This window comes from Eleginops maclovinus, chromosome 18 (assembly GCF_036324505.1).
Source record: "Eleginops maclovinus isolate JMC-PN-2008 ecotype Puerto Natales chromosome 18, JC_Emac_rtc_rv5, whole genome shotgun sequence".
NCBI classification, from domain to species: domain Eukaryota; kingdom Metazoa; phylum Chordata; class Actinopteri; order Perciformes; family Eleginopidae; genus Eleginops; species Eleginops maclovinus.
The window spans coordinates 9,884,718-9,902,358 of NC_086366.1; the positions used below are offsets into that span (position 1 = coordinate 9,884,718).

Below are 17,641 nucleotides of genomic sequence, written 5' to 3' on the forward strand. Positions count from 1 at the left end.
GATAGAAAGACTTCACCATGATTTACGACAATTGCTTACAGGAAGAGGGTACTGAGAAGTGCGACATAAAAAAAACCAAAAAGTTAGAGACACACAAATGGAGGCACAAGGCTGTAAACACACACACACACACACACACACACACACACACACACACACACACACACACACACACACACACACACACACACACACACACACACACACACACACACACACACACACACACAAAATAACACAAACACGTTGGGTCTCCAATCATGGTGCTGGAAGTCCTGCTGCAGGAGAAAATTAGTTTTGTTCTCTGGAGGCTCAGAGAAAGAAAGAAGGAAGGAAAGGAAAAAAGAAAGACTTCTACTAGAAGAGCTTTGTATCATTGTCCTGCTTGAGGCAAAGTTGGCAGTATATTTGAAAGGAGGACAGGGGATTTGTCACTCACTCCCACTTTTTTCTCTTTCTTTCCCATCCTATCTTCATTTATCCCTCTTACACACACACACACACACACACACACACACACACACACACACACACACACACACACACACACACACACACACACACACACACACACACACACACACACACACACACACAAACTCACTGTGCCATCTGTGCTTCCTTGAGGAACAGTAAACCCAAATTTCCCTCCCCCCAAAAATCCAAACTACAGTGATACATCGCCACATTTCGTTAGTGTGTGTTTTGTGAGGTAGTTGTATTCGTTTTGCTAGTGTCTGATGGGCACGGCTGCTAAGCTGCAGCCAAAATACTCCATTTGACCTAGATCATCTCAGCACCCGGGCTGGTGTATGCGTGTCTATGCGTAATGTTTATGCCTACTTGTCAGCAATGGGACTACTTTTGGACATTGCCCATAATGATGTAAGAGCTCCCTCCCACATGTCCACCCAGCTAATCATCCTGTCTGTGCCTCCTTTCATTGAATATCTCCCCTAGTTATTTCTGCTTCTGTCTCTTGTCTCCCTCTTCTTCCTCGTCTTTCTGTTCCTCAATCCTTTTGTTTTATTTCTTTCTCTGGAAACTATAGCACTCGCCTAGTAAGTGTATGCATCTGTGCGCCTGCATGGTGTGACAGAGAAATATACTTTATTTGTTATAGTGACACTTTGTTGCCCTTCTTCTTCACCTTTCTACCTTAAAATGTAATTTCATCCAATAAGAGACATACACACAACACACAAGTCCAGCTCTTAAGAGAAATCTCAGCACTCTAATGGGCTCCAGAGGCAAACCCACTCACCACCACTACTTGGTACATTATAATTTCCATGTAATATACACGCACAGGTAATCCGGTTTTCTTATTTCAACCACCAGTAGATGCTGGCAGTATGAAAAGTCCACAGACAGAGCAACTGCCAGAGGCTTCCTTTTATAATAGAAGCTCTTTCAAACAAACAGGGACTCTGAAAGCATTAATGGAGATCAGATAAGTTGTAAGCGTTTGCTTCTGGCAGGATTTTTCCGAGCAGTAAAAACTTCCATTGAGTCACCCTCATTATTTCAACCTTCAAGTTCGAGTTCTTGATGGGATGACGTCTGAAAAGCATCAAATGTCCAAATTAGTTCTCTAAAAAGCTTCTGCAGCATAATAATAAAAAATACTTTGGAGAGATCAAATGATTTCACTACATATTCGGGGAAATTATGCAAATGTTGTTTTGATTGTGAAACAGCAGAGCAGGTATTTTTATTTCTCATGTTAAATCGATGGAGTTTGCTTAACTTCTCTGCTTTGTCTCCCCTTGTGTTTCCCTGCAGTGATGGATGGGCAGACCGGTACGATGTAACAGATGGCTATGTTAGGGAAGCAGCAGGTGGTATTACCATCAAGCTCCAGTCGGCTGATGTGAAATGGTTTGATGATTACTACCTTAAACTTCGTCCTGAAAACAACCCCAGGAACCCCTGGTTTCCCGAGTTCTGGCAGCATCGTTTCCACTGTCGACTTAAAGGACACCCGCAGGAGAACGGCAAATACAACCGCACCTGTGGCAGTGAGTAAGACGCTAAAAACAAAGAAAGACATGGGACAGGGTTTGTGAGTTACAGCTGTACTGTACTTCTGTTGACCACAGCCATCTGTGATGCAGAGGGAGAGAGGCTACAGTAACAATCTGTATTTGTAAAGGCTTTCATTATGGCCACTATTAATGCAAATAACATTAGAACAGACCTGCTGAACACTCACACACCATATGGTTAAACAGAGCTTTCCGGTTTATCTGGAGACATCCCTCGTGGCTGAGTGCATCCTCGCTTTATGTCTTTGTATTCGTCACCCCTCCATCTTTCTCTCTCGGTTTCAATCCCTCCATTCATAGACAAAGCTGCGTGTGAGAGCTGCATCAAAGGGAGTCATGTCTCATGTATTCTAATGAAACGGGACGTGAAATACAAATGAACAGGACACAGAAAGAGGCAGACAGAAATGAGATGTGGAGGTGGGAGGTGTCCGATGAGAAAGGAAGAAGAGTGGTCTTTGATGTCAGGCGGGGGGAAAAAAAGCACACTGTGTTTCATTAAACTAGAAGGGAAATTAAGGGTTTCTCTGAAATACCTGCCTCTTTTGTCCATCCTTCCTCACCCACCAACCTCCCCTCTCCCCTCCCATTTTGTTTCAGAGCGAGAGTCTCTTCGGCAGCAGTATGCACAGGACACCAAGATGGGGTTTGTCATAAATGCCATCTACTCGATGGCATATGGCCTGCATAATATGCAACGGGCGCTCTGCCCAGGCTATCAGGTAGGTACTGCTCTGATGGAGGAATGGTGGGACATACCGGGGCAAAGCTAGGAAATAAAGAAGGGACATGAGAGGAGAGGAAAAACGGTGGGGCGAAAGAAAGTACTAGCTGGGTGCTGCAAGTTAGCCTTACATACTTGTACACTCAACCGGTAAAATGCAAGATGGGATCCTGGATTATCACATATACTATACTGTATGTTTCGGCCATAATAGTGTACCTTTGTGGGAACGACTCAAGATTTTTTTCCTTGCAGACATGGTTATTGAAAGTAATATTTCAGACTCAATGTCATAACATGATCCAGCTTGGCACTTATTAGTCTGAATGTGACAGTCATGGAAGAAACCCTGCTACACTATCTTTTCAATTTTCATAGAACTCCCAAGTGAGGATTCACCTTCTATGCCAGTCTTTGTATTGTACAAATGAATCTTTATGTTGTGTTAATCCAACTGGCCAATATAATGTGCTTTCATTAAAGTGAGGAATATTGTGACTATTAATATACATCCTCATTTCTTGAAATGTCAATTAAATCAACAGGAATGTCCACTGACCATTAGTTACTTTTGTGCACACACAAATCCATCTAACAATGAATGATGTTTGTTTAGCTGTGGCTCACTTTTGTTGGACATGACATGATTGTTCATGTATTTTAAGGGCCTGTGTGATGCCATGCGACCTATAGATGGTTCCACGTTGCTGGACTTCTTGATGAAAACCAACTTCACAGGAGTGTCAGGAGAGGGAATCTTATTTGATGAGAACGGAGACTCACCTGGCAGGTACGTTGTTAAACCCATTGATTCATTTTGTGTCGAGCCTTTTGGCTTGCTGGGTATGACACGACATGTGAGTGTTAATGTGTTGAATGAAACCTGCATGTGAAACTTTCCATCCACAGGTACGAGATAATGAACTTCAAAAAGATGGGGAAGGACTACTATGACTATATTAATGTTGGCAGTTGGGACAACAGAGGCTTGAAGATAGATGATGATGAAATCTGGCCTAACAAGGAAGGCATAATGAAGTCCGTCTGCAGTGAACCCTGTGACAAAGGACAGATAAAGGTCAGAATGCGCAAAAAAGATGATGTCTGGTTACATGCAGCATTTTCAAGAATATGTAGGCAACATTGTGAATCCAGCATCCTGCCTTGGAACTTTACCATACATGACAAATTATCCTTTTTTTGGAATAGATTACACATATATTTGACATCCGCTATCAAATGGATTAAAATGCCATTAAATGAAATTCTCACAAATGCCATGAAATAAAAGACTCCATGTAATGCAGTGGCTGGTGCACGAGGGTTCCCAGCATGTATTTAACTTAAAAGGTACTCAAGACATTGTGCATCCTGTCCCTTCCAGGTGATCCGTAAAGGTGAGGTGAGCTGCTGCTGGACGTGCACTCCCTGTAAAGAAAATGAGTTTGTGTTCGACGAGTACACCTGCCGAGCCTGTGAATTGGGCTCCTGGCCTACCTTTGACCTCACAGGTCAGTCTCTGTGTGTTGGTGTATGTTTCTGCGTGTTTATTTATAACATCCTAGTGCTATCTTAGATACATTTTTGCTTATAATACTTGAATAGAAATAGTGAGAAGAGAACATGAAGCTACAGTTTCTGCCTGTGCTCCTGCATGAAAATACTGTAACACTTTGCTGTAGACGTGATGCCGCCGAAAAGGAGCCGTGCAATGGCCACCGACATGTGTATGTGCATGATTGTGTGATGGTCAGAGAATAAAAGATGTAGAAATAGATGATGACGTTTTCTTTTCCCTTATTCCTTGATATTATACAGTAAGTCCTGCACCAGTTACAAAAGCTCTTTCCTCTCTTCTCCCCTCCCCACTACTCGCTCTTCTTCATCCTTTTAATTTGTTACCAACATGGTCACCAATGTTTTAATTATTCTGCATCAAGAGCAGCTTTCACTGCACATGCTCTTCAGTTGCCATGAAAATGTATTTCCCCTCCATTGCGCATGAAGCGTTTGAATATTGCCTTGTTATCCTTTCAGCTGCTCATTATACCGCTTGCTATCTGCTCACCACGCTGCATGATTAAAACATGAATCAAGCCCTGCTGAAAATTCAGATTGAGCTTCACTGCCAAAAAGAGAAGCATCCTTAAACTAAAACAGAGAGCCAACCCGTGAGAAAATTGACAGTAGAAGGGAGATAACGAAACGAGGGAGTGATTGGGGTGAACAGTTTGTTACGTTGTGTGTGTTGCTCATGTGTGCGAGTATGTGTATGCGACTCATTTCATTAACAATAAGTGCTGCTTGTCCCCCGGTGGGGCTATATGGAACAATAATAATGAGGTGTAAACAAACTGCTTGCCCTGTTCCTCCAGCAGACATTTTGATCTCTTTCCCTCAGGCCAAAGGAACGATAGAGAGAGAGATAAAGAGGCCGACCAAACAGAGGAGGTAGAGTAAGGACTCAGCTGGCAGGGACAGATGTGCAGTGGGTGTGAAAACCATAGAAGGCAAAGGAGAGTTTTGCCGACAGCAATAGAGCAAAAAGTGAATCTAAAAGAGAGAGATGGAGATGAATGGAGGGCTCTGACAGAAGCAGCAGCCAGGGAGTGTGAAAAGGAGCAGAAAAAGGAGGATTAGCTTTGGGATTTGAGCCTCTTCACTGATCGGTGAAGTTCCACACTTGTGAGTCTGAGAGGAGTTTGCCTCAAAACTTTTTATTGACTGAACCCTCCAAACAGTTTTCCTCCCTTTTTAATGCACCAGTTTGGCTTAGGGTCAAACACAACAGGATTTCCTGCAGGTTCTTGAACTAATTAAGTATTAAAATGCACTCGTAGCCGAGGCTTTTCGACTGCTCTGAGAAAACCCTTGAGGAAAACACAGATCTGGGATTTTCGGCCCTAACATCAACATTTATGTGGGCAGGATTAATTGGAGCTAAATTCTCAGCAAGTTTCCTCCTTTGCCTTCTCACGGATGGGTGGTCCTCACAGCCCATTGTTAGGCAGGACAGAGTGTAGTCCTTGTCTCTTAAATATTTAAATATGGTCTATGTTAAAGTAGTAGCAGAGCACTAAAACATAATGTTGAGCAGTAACATTTACATACAAGTCATTTCTTATATACGAGTAAAAACAGAATCAGACCTGGGATTTTCTTGTGATTACATATGGTTTATTCTCTTACAATTTTGCAATGTGATCAACTACAACAACCCTTTTACACCCCTAAGTCATTAATTTGCCTTGATTTCGATTTTAGCCTGTTAGGATTTCTGACTGCATTTTTTGACGGTTGTGACCTTGTGCCTGTGACAAAATTTGTACACAGACAAACAGAAGTGTAAAACATCTGGACTCAAACTAGTTATTTACCATGATAACACAAACACAGACTCAAAAAAGCAAAACAATACCAGCGGCACTGTCAAGGATGGAAATCGTAGCATGGATTATTCTGTTTTGCACACACTGCAGTCAATAGTTCACACTGTGTTTTAGATTACATACAGTAGATTCAATCCGGTCTTAAATGGCTCCTCAGTATTTAAAAACCCACAAGTGAGCCACATCCTCTGCAGGGTGGTTGAATTCATTTCTGTATGTTTGTTTCCAGCCCCTTGATTCCATAGCCATTAGGGCGGTTGTTTATGTCCCAAGACCTAGCCACTTCACTGATTTGATAAACGTTATTGACCGTGTTAAAGACAATGCCATTAAATTACTTAAGTCTTTTTTTAGTGACTCTTTAACTCTCGGAGATGTGCAGTACTGTACAAACAGGTGTGTGTACATGGCTGCGTGTCTGTGAGAGACAAACAAAGAGAGACAGTAACGTGAAGGAAAAATAAGTGAAGATGTACATGGACAGAAGATTTAGAAAGAGTCTACGTGCGTCTCTGCGGCTACATAATGTCTAGACCAGCCAGTGAGATAATTTTGGCAAGAATTAAGATGGTTCATAATTAGAACTGTCCCTATAATTAATAACACTTTATCTCCTTGCCTAGAAGGGAGGCATAGATGAAGGGAAGGAGAGAATCGGGAGGACGAAGAGAGGGATGAGGATCAAGGGAGATAATGGGTGGAGGAAAGAGAGGCGCAGAATGATGGATAAGTCATTTCCAGGAAATGGAGACGATGTTTGAATGACAGGGGAACTGAGAAGAGAGACAGGGTGAGGGATAAAAAAGAAAGTGTGGACAACGGAGATGTATGGTAAGGTCAAAAGGCAAGCAGTATGGTGTAAGCGGCAAGGCATTGAATAAAGAAGGTCAACAATAAAGAACACATGCTGAAAAATGGCTACAATATTTGTGTTTCAGTAGCGGATTGATCACAAAATCATAAATCAATACATAAATAAGGAAAATGTAAGTTAAACGAAGCATTCGTACCTAAAGCTCAATGTATTTTATCTAGTAGCTGGGCTTTACCAACATCAAATAAAAGGCTTCAATTAATTTAGTTTTAACTGCATCTCTTCCATGCTTCTATCCCCAGGCTGTGACCCCATCCCAGTGGAGTACCTGCGGTGGGGAGATCCTGAACCGATTGCTGCTGTGGTTTTCGCCTGCCTCGGTCTCATGTTCACATTCTTTGTCACTGCGGTCTTCATCAGGTACTAAATCTCTCATCTGTCATAGAAAATATGAAGTGAGTGGAACAATGCAAACAGCGTTATACTCGACAAAGATACACACTTTTCATTCACTCGTAGCACTTTTGACTTTTTTAGGATCCCCTTTAGCGCTAGCATAACCTTTCTTCATGGGGTCCACGCATACAGTAGAACACACAATGACACACAATCCACATAAACACCTAAACAAACAACACAACTAATCTCATGGCAATAGCAGCCTACTACAAAGATGTGAAAACAAAAACGATCATCCTTTTGATCGTCATTAAGCCAAAAATAACCCAAAAAAAATCATTTATTGAACAAACAAACAGTTCAATTATCCTTTCTGAAATTAAGATATTGTTTTAACAAAAGTCTGAACTGATCTGTAGTAATCTCTATAATAATATGCACCAGCAATGAATTCCCACGCACCATGGCTCTGTACATGACTGTTTCCTGTATCATATTTGTTTTTGCTTTAGGTAACATGAATCCTCTTTCTGTTGTGCATACTGTTCCATAACTCTGTTAAGCATACTGAGAGAGAAATGTTCCCAAAATATCTATTAGTTCTGCACTTTCTTGTTCTACCATTTCCTTGCTGTTTTTTTATTGTATAAATTGTGTATTTCTGTATCTCATGACTTGCATGTTTCTGCGCATATTTGTTCCTCTGAATGTGTTCAGGTTCCGGGACACCCCAGTAGTGAAATCTTCCAGTCGGGAGCTGTGCTACATAATACTGGCAGGGATCTGCCTGGGGTACCTGTGTACCTTCAGCCTCATAACCAAACCCCATGTAGTCCACTGCTACCTCCAACGGCTTGGAATAGGCCTGTCACCTGCCATGAGCTACTCTGCACTTGTCACCAAGGTACTGCAAGGATTGATTTAAGGATTTGTGAAATGAGTATAAGATGTAGGGTGCAGCAGTTGTAAGGCTAAAGGAATTACCTCTAAGGTCTTGAGTATCCCTGTCATTAGATTCACTAGTGAGGTGGCAATTCTGAACAAGATGATAGCTTGGCCGCCTGAAGTGCTGCTTGCAGCGTTGTTGAGAACCACTTTTTTCCTTTTGAGTCCAGGGAGGTGTTTTGTTGTTATTTTAGTACATCCAGAATTCAACAGAAAATGGGAAAAGCAGTCAGTGAGCGGCTTTGTATAAGGGCTGCTGTTGATGAGGATAATGTTGAACATGTTGCTTCTTCAAATTGCTTCAAATTCACACAGCACGTCCTTGGGTCCCCAGCAATATAGTATAAAGTAGATTGGATGATGAGAACCCGCTTTGGTCATCAATGGTCAGTGGGTAATAGCCATAGAACAGCTTGTTCTCCTGAAGAGACGGTGAACCTAATCAGAAAGATAACGGGGCCAAGTCCCCTGAAACGGCCGATTGTTCGTTCTGCCCCTGTCCTGTGGGGTTTAGGGAAAGAGGGTTTTGCGATCAGGGAGTAAGGATTAAAAAATAGCAGGTGACTGCAATAGCCTTCCAATAAGAACTTACCTTGAGTGTATAGATTTTGACTCCTGTGTGCAATATTTATATTTTTTCTCACCTGTTTGTCTACACAAGGCCAATGGAAGCAGTGTAGGAATACAGAGCCCAGTTTGCCCGAACATGGATACAGCATGTTCAGTGCGTATATCATCAAAGGTTGCTAATTGGGTTTGCATTCTGACCCTAGACAAATCGCATCGCTCGAATTCTGGCAGGCAGCAAGAAGAAGATCTGTACAAAGAAACCTCGCTTCATGTCAGCCTGCGCTCAGCTCATCATTGCCTTCCTCCTCATACTGCTGCAGCTGGGCATCATCGTGGCTCTCTTCCTCATGGAGCCACCCGAGGTGAGCTGTCTGTCTGCCACTGTCTGTTTCTTTATTATGAGTACAAGAGTGGCTTGTTGATAGACATGACAAAAGGTTTACAGACAAATGAGAGGGATGGAAACTTAAAGAAAATTCAGATTTACCTCAAGAGGTTTCCTCCTAGTGAGGCAGGAGTTTCTCTCCATTTCATCACTATTTTGTTAGAGGCCAATAGACCCATACATGAGTAGTTAAGTAAGCACATCAACAGGTACTGTATGTGAGAATCCCGTTCAAATAATGTTATTGTATTTATTTAAAGCAGTTAAATAATCCTGCTCCAAGGCAATTTTGTAATTATTCTTCTGCTCACAGACTTAAGATGATGAACATCTCAAGTTGGCAGTTTAATCAATGGAAATGCTAGTTTGCTAATTTCTTCCCCAATTTATTTTAATGCCCCTGTTGACACACATTTGGCAACTGTTTGGTGGAGGGAAAAACAATGGTGATTGTAATAAAAGCTCTTTCAAGCTTTCCATCATCACGTTGTTTTCCTCACTCTAATATCTAACAGGTGATCCATGACTACCCCAGCATCCGCCAGGTTAACCTCATTTGCAACACCAATAACCTGGGCGTGGTTGCCCCGCTGGGATACAATGGCCTGCTCATCCTCAGCTGCACCTTCTATGCCTTCAAGGTACGAGCTGAAGTGTTTTCACTATCTAAATTGAATTCATAAAATTGTCAGTAAGCATGTTTTAAAATGTTGTTTGAAGCAAATGTTATAATTGTAGAAACACGCATACAACCTCAAGCTGCTACAGAGAGAGAGAGAAGTCGTGCAGACAGATTGTGAAAGCAATTTGGTTGTGTTTGGTGCTCTACCGCTTTCAACAGCAGCAAATTGAACCATACATTTTATGAAGTCAATGTTTGATTATACGTTGCCTACAGCAATCCATTTTCTGCAGAGTGTGAGGGCAGAATGGTGAACAGAGACAAAAGCTGAAATGCATTGCATGCCAAGCAAATAATAAATTGACCGTGCACATGAACACAGCTGTAGAGAAAAACATGTTGCTGTAACTTTCTCTCTGACTCTGTCCCTTTCTCCCAGACCCGCAACGTCCCCGCTAATTTCAACGAGGCTAAGTACATTGCCTTTACCATGTACACCACCTGTATTATATGGCTGGCCTTCGTACCCATCTACTTTGGCTCTAACTACAAAATTATCACCATGTGCTTCAGTGTCAGCCTCAGTGCCACTGTGGCGCTGTGCTGCATGTTCGTACCCAAGGTAAGGCTGCAGCTAAAATCCACAGTTTCTACATATTACTCATTGATCTGTCTCTACAGTATAAATCAATGTATCTCATGAGTCTCCCTAAAATAAGCCTCAAAATATACAGTTTGTCTTGCGGATAGTTTTCCACACTTAAACACACTGTGGTTATTATCCTACATCAGGACACAATGTTTATTTAATGATATTTAAAGCAGTACACTAACATTTTGTTGATGTTTGTTGTTTAAAGTTTGATGATAAAGCATCAAAAGTTATTGTTTCTTATTGAAACTCTTACCTTAGAGTGGGAATGTACGGGCTGCACTCACAGTCAACACCAATTATTGAAAATGACTGTTCAATATAAGTTCTTAAATGAGAGAGAAAGAAACTTGAAATTACATTGTCACGCACTGAAGTGAAAGGGTTCATTTAGAATATCATCACGTATCATGTTTATTCTAACTATCCTAGTAATAGCAGGTATTCCTCGGCAGCTTCAAGGACAACGTTTGTGCTAAAACAATAGCAGAATAACAATCAATATGAACAATTAGCTGCAGCTTTTTTTGAGGATTGTCATTTTATAAGAGCTGTACATAAAGAAGGTAAGCCATCACGGAGTTCATCACTTCACTCTCAAAAAGAACATCTTTTAAAAGTTTTTAAAGAAATGCCTACCAAAAACAGATGGCTTGATGTAGGTAATTGCTCTTCAATGGTCTGAAACATTTTGCTCTATAAGGATAAACATTTTTTATTATTTTTCTCAACAGGTGTACATCATTCTAGCCAAACCAGAGCGTAACGTGCGCAGTGCCTTTACCACTAGCACAGTGGTACGCATGCACGTGGGGGACGGCAAATCGTCCTCAGCTGCCAGCCGTTCTTCGAGTCTGGTGAATCTGTGGAAACGTAGAGGCTCTACTGGGGAGAATCTCAGGTACATCTGTGTGTCTGTGTGTGTCTTTGTCTTTGTGTGGTAGTGATTGTGTGTACACACAAGGGCCTCATTTGGCAGGTTAATGCCAGGTTACTGCGCAGTTACAGTCCAAAGTACCATTTCTGTAATAGCCCAACTCTTCAGACTACTTATAGTGTGTGTGTTATTGTGTGTGTTCTAGCTCTCTGGGAGATTGATTCTCTGAACTCCCCAGAGTCTGCTTGACTGTTCCTGTGACCCTTACATGAACTGTAGACAATTGCCTAATGGAGACATGGCAAAGCCAGAGAGAGGTGCAAGCTAAGGAAGGGAGGGTAAGCAGAAAATTGACAGGATGGGGAGAGAAAATGAAAATCAGAATTGATGGTAGAAACAGAGAAGAAGAAGAAATGGCTCAAGGAATAAGGCTAAAATGAGCCACATAATAACATACACCCAGCTGAAGGCCATCCGCAAGCCATCTACAGTGACAGGGAACCGATCAATGGACACAAAAGGAGTGACGCACAGCCACTTGCCCAGAATGAAAAGGGAAGAAAAGGACAAGAACACATTTGAGTTTGTCAGCGCGTTACTCGAGTTCACCCCGCTTGGCAAGCAAGATTTCAATCACACTGTTATGAGAAATATCAGGAGTTCTTCCATCCTGGCTCCTTTTTATTCCTCTCTTCCCCTCTCACATCTCTTTTGGTCCTATCTTCCCCTGTGGGTGGTGGTAATTGGCAGGGCTGTCTCCCTCCTCGGTGCAGGGCTGGAAGCTGTTGCCTTTGAGATGCTGTCATTGTGTTGTCTGAACAGATGCAGACAGACATGAAACCAGCGAAACGGGGGGAGATATAGAAGAAATACTTCAAATAATAAAAGAAGATGAAATATTTGACTGATGAATCAACCAAATGTTTGAACTACTGAGGAGTGCATGGTTTACTTTCAACAGGCATTCAAATGGATGCAATATATGTCAGACAGGATCAACCAAGCGCCCCTTTAGTGTGTGCAACACGTGTTTCTGTTAGTAGCATGTCAGGCTTTGGCTTGGCTCCAAAGCCTTGTGTCCGAGACTCTTTTAGCGAGTATATCCCAGCACGATGTATGTGTAGGCGCAGGTCGACGTGCAGCATATGGAGGTGCGTGTGTGAGAGTCTATCTATGTGTGTTTCTCCCCAGGGTGATTTAGGCTCTTTTCAACAGCAGCCACGGTGGTGTGAGGTTTAATCAGAAGTTCCACTAAAGATTAATCACAGTAATTAACCTGACAAAAGGATGAGAGAAAGGAAAGTGGGGGGAGGCAAGGGATAGTAGTGTGACTGATTTGAAGCAGAGAAAAGTGGAGAAAAATGGTGAGATGTAGGTAGAACAGAAACAGGAAGAGAGAAGCTGACAAAGACAAGTGAAGAACAGACTGTCGGGAAAAAATAGAACAGGAACATTAATTGTAATGAAATGACATGCAAATGAAGTCCAACTGATTTTTTGTGAGTCAGGGCTTCATTTAAATATGTGTGTATCTATTAAATGACACATAGGAAGTATTGTAAAGCAGGCACACTTAATGCAATGTTTCTGCCATGTTTATTTTTGCTGTTGTGTAGTTTTTGGCTTATTGTAGAAGGTATGCTTTTAGATTTACTATCAATATAAACCTATTATGATAATGAGCAGTTGACAAGCTAAATTATAGCTTATAGTAATTAGCATCTCATTTTTGACTGGAGTAAGAAATGTCCCATCTGAAAGGTAATATCATGTGATAAACAAATATGAGTAGACGATTTAAAAAAAGCTACCATATCTATTTTGAAGAAAGCTTACAGTAAATTATTTTGTGTCAGTAAGTCCTTTTTGAATATAATGTTCAGTGATCACCTGTTGTCAATTTAAAGTCTTGACCATAACATTACGTTAAACGCAATCATGCACATCCTCAATGTACATCTGTTGATGTATCTAAACTGAAAAGAGTGCGTGCACCTTATTTATATCAACTCTAATTAGAGATACAGTTTGTTTAAACAACTAATTACATGTATTACATTAACATCAAAACAATCAATAAACTGTGAATTAACTGAATGTGGTAAATCTACCTTAAAGCTATAAACAGACCCTCTTTCTTTCTCTCTGTCCCCTGCCGCCCTCCAGCTCCAATGGTAAATCAGTGTCTTGGGCGCAGACGGAGCGCAGCAGCTCACGCGGGAACCACCTGTGGCAACGGCTGTCCTTCCACATCAAGAAGAAGGAGAACAACCAGACCGCCGTCATCAAGCCCTTCTCCAAAACTTCCGAGGAGCGTTACTGTGGCGGGGGGGACCTGCACCCCCATATGCCTCTGCCCTCACTCCCCTCTATGTCTTCCCTGTCCATTCATCAGGACTCTGTCACTGACAAAACCCTGTACGACCTCTCTGAAGCCGAGGAGCGCTACTCGACCACGTACCTGCCGCAGACGCCCTCGCCCATCAGCACGATCAGCCAGAGACTAGGGGCAGGAATCGGGGAGGAGCACTCGATGTCTGGCATTCCTAACTACCCTAGCAGCATTTGCAGCGGGGGAAGCGGGGGAAGCGGGGGAAGCAGGGGAAGCGGCAGCAGTTGCGGTCCTGCCAGCAGCGGCTCTCTGGTGGTGGGGAGCGACGGGCGTCTGATTATTGTGGACAATCACCCGGGACCGCACCCGAGCTCGCTGATGGATCAGATCAGCTGCGTGGTGAACCGCTTCACCGCCAACATCACCGAGCTCAACAGCATGATGTTGTCATCCTCTCCGACGCACTCTAATAAGCAGACTCCCCCCTCTCCTCAGCCCCACGACCCGTATCTGTTGCCCCGGGAGATCCCGATGGCCCCAACCCTCACCACCTACGCCGACGTCCAGCCCCTCCCCCCTGTCGAGACCAGCATGGCGGGCCGGAGCGGCTGTCCGGTTCACTCGATTCCTCATTCACCTTACCCCCTGCCGCCTCATATTGGCCAGGCCTCCCCCTCTCTCTCCCCAATGCGAGGAGGCCTCATCCCTTGCCTCACCAACTCCCCTCACAGGAGGGCCGAGTTGGACGAGGAGCTTTTTGCTTTGACTCCGCCGTCACCTTTCCGCGATTCCCTGGGATCTAGCAGTGGTTCACTCATCTCAGAGACAGGCCTGTGTCTCCCCCCAGTCCCCTCTCATCCTCCCCCCTCTCCCCCTTCACCCAGGTACAGTAGACTGTCACTTAGAAACTACAGCCAGAGTTCATCCTCACTGTGAGGCAGTTTTAAAATGAAGAAAACGCAGATTTGAAGAGGAGCGCTCCAAAAACGACACGGTTGATCTGAGTGAAGAGTATTGGAGGATGGAAACTGAAATCCATTCGTCCTTACGTGAAGTAAGTAAAGGAGTCGGGGTGAAGGATTCGCGAAGAGCTGGTTGATGAAGACACCAAGCTGCGGCTGTGTTTGTGTTTACATGTTTGCATTGAGATGCAAGTATGAGAAGCTTGCCCACGTCGTATTTTCTTAGTGCAGTTTCTCAAAAGTGGGGCGTGAAGAGTTGCAAAAAAAGGGCCACCACGACTTTGAGATGTTTTAGTGTCTGTAAAGTCAAAAATCATTCTTGAAGTTCTAGAGCATAGACTGTACAGAAGAAGTGGTAAACATGAATCAACTCAGTGGTTTGTGGAGTAACGTTTTGAAGCCTCGAGTACCGTATCTTGGCTGACATCATCTTGTGTTTTTTGGTGTAAGAGGTGACAATTTTTGACAAGTGGGTAACACATTGTTATGACTCGACCTTTATCGACAGGTCGCTCTAAAGCATACCTTTCTTTATCGTCTACTAGCGACTCAAACTAGCGACTTGGATCATTCGGATTAGGGTCATTTTCTAAAAGATTACTATTCAATTGCAATAATTTTATTAGTTAGAAGAGTTTGACCCCTCCTGTCCATTAGACATTTAGCAGATTTTAGGCCCTTTGGCATTGGATTCACCTTTAAGACCCGAAAAGCTACATCCACTTGTTGTGTACAGTCTATGGTCGAGAGCTACATATATTTTAGGTTTGGGTAGTGGCCTTAAGGTTCTATGGCTATCAACTAATTAGAGAGGAGTGTGTGTCTGTGAGTGTGAGTATGTGCATGAGTATGTTTAAGAGTAAGGATGAGATTAGACTCCTAAAGCTTGTACGGACTGAACGAAGGCTATTTGCTGATACACACTCACACACATAAACACATAGGTGTGAGCAAACATATACACTTACAATGAAAGGGAAAATCACTGTAAATATACGAGAAGATATGGATTTTTCTTTGTAAAGAAAATCAAACATGTTTCTGACAAAAGTGCAATGTGTTGACATACCAGACTGTATGTTACTCTGAAGAATTTTCTCACAAGAGCTTTTTTTATTCATCCAGCTCTCCAAACTGTTCCCCTTACATTGATTTTATTTCCCCTCAGTCCCTCTTTCTCCTGCTGCTTTCTTTTATCCCGCCAGTAATTCAGTATTTTCTACTCTTCCAGTTTGTTTTCCTCAAAAGTTTGAATGTATATTTTCTAAATGATTCCTGAAGCAGTTGGGACCAAACCTTTTGTACCTCTCTGTCTGTGACCTGAGAAAGAGCGAGAGGAGGGATTGACAAGACCAGGCCTAGTTTTAACATAAACATCTTAGTCATAAACGCTTGGAATATTAGCAAATCCGACTTTGTAGTTTATAGTTACCGTAGTCTTTGACATTTGACAAAGTATAATGTATGGCTTATTACGATCCTAGTTGTGACATTTTCCCTAAACGATCTGTCAGCAGGATATACTGTAAGTGTCACTGTTTTTAGTTGAAGACAGGCCTTTGAATGAGACTAATTGGAATTGCTAACATCTATTGTGTTAGCGGCCACAGTTTGATAGATTCAAGCTGGGAGACCTTCTACCAGGGTCCTCCGTTGCACAGCTGAAAATACTTCTTAGATTTTCTCCACTCTTGTGAGACAAAGAGAGGCAGAACCACAACAAAAAAGCTCATATTGAATGGATGTACTTGAGCGCTGTATCGATTTTCTCCTCTCTCTCCGAAAAGAGAGAAATTAAAAAAGTGAATCTGTCGCTTTCAAATAAGGCTTCAGATTTCATACTTCCTAATTTGGCAAAATGTTGCTAGTGACAAAATCCAAGTGGTACTTTTCAATCAATTTTAGAGGTGTTTTTCTAAAAGTGTCTGTGTAGATGGATAAACAGAACCAAACTTGGGAAAGACTGCTAAACATTAAATGTGTAGTTTGGCTGTTTAAGATTTGTGTTTAAACGTATGCCTTTCAACGGAATATATTGTTCTTACATGTGCCAACAGAATTTTTGAGTACCCAGAGTAGTCCTGGGATATAAAATGTGCCGATGGATGCATTCACTAAGATGCTTTTGAGAAATGGGGCCTTGGCTTCCTGACGGCTCCTTCCACAGACGAAAACCCAAAAAAAAAAATAAACGAAGGGTCGACATTTTATACAAGGAATATTATCTGCAGAAAGTATATCGGACTCATTTAAAATGATTGAACTGTTTCTATCACAACAAAAGGAGTTCTTCAACATGTTGCCTGTGTTTTATCGTCCGTCATGTTTACTGCAGAACTCGCATCCATCTGCTGTATGATGCAGACGCAGTCCACGGTCTGATTTCTCTTGTGAGTGTAGTATTTCTGCTTTACAGTAGCCAGCAAGAACAAACTCAGACAAAAGGATTCTGTAAATAATAAGGGCATGCAAAGACAGTTCTGTTTTGTTTCAGATGAAAGTAAATCTATTTACATATCAACAAAGGTGAAAATGAATTAAAAAAAGCGATGTTTTTGAACTATGTTATGACATCATACAGTACCAATATGTGTTACGACTACAGAAACTGTGTTACTACTCTTAATATGTGAGTGACCATTCCTATTCAAATGTCTTGTAATTCAACAATATAATAATGATTAATATTACGATGATTATTGTGCCAAAGGGGATAGGGAGGGTCTAGATTACTAGCTCGTGGGTAGATAACTGGTTTCGTAAAAAAAAGTCTAAAAATATAAATGTAAAACTGTTTCTATTGTTTTTGGATATTTTCTATATAAATATTCCATATTTTCCAGTGTTGAAGCAATATTTACCATACATATACAAGGTGCGCACCTGAAGGGTTTCATAAACAATGTTTTCAAATGTTCTTTT

The 17,641-nt window shown here is 42.1% G+C and overlaps 1 protein-coding gene across 1 annotated transcript in view; it reads left to right on the forward strand.

Moving 5' to 3' along the window:
* The window catches only part of grm5b (glutamate receptor, metabotropic 5b), a 49,489-nt gene extending 34,796 nt beyond the window's left edge, over positions 1-14,693 (forward strand). Inside the window, exons 6-17 of the mRNA XM_063907071.1 lie at positions 1,786-2,021; positions 2,649-2,770; positions 3,438-3,562; positions 3,682-3,850; positions 4,157-4,283; positions 7,278-7,395; positions 8,092-8,278; positions 9,093-9,251; positions 9,790-9,915; positions 10,336-10,518; positions 11,283-11,449; positions 13,592-14,693. Coding sequence (XP_063763141.1) covers positions 1,786-2,021; positions 2,649-2,770; positions 3,438-3,562; positions 3,682-3,850; positions 4,157-4,283; positions 7,278-7,395; positions 8,092-8,278; positions 9,093-9,251; positions 9,790-9,915; positions 10,336-10,518; positions 11,283-11,449; positions 13,592-14,693 — 2,821 coding nt within the window. The remainder of the gene's footprint in view (positions 1-1,785; positions 2,022-2,648; positions 2,771-3,437; positions 3,563-3,681; positions 3,851-4,156; positions 4,284-7,277; positions 7,396-8,091; positions 8,279-9,092; positions 9,252-9,789; positions 9,916-10,335; positions 10,519-11,282; positions 11,450-13,591) is intronic.
* Positions 14,694-17,641: the final 2,948 nt, after the last annotated feature.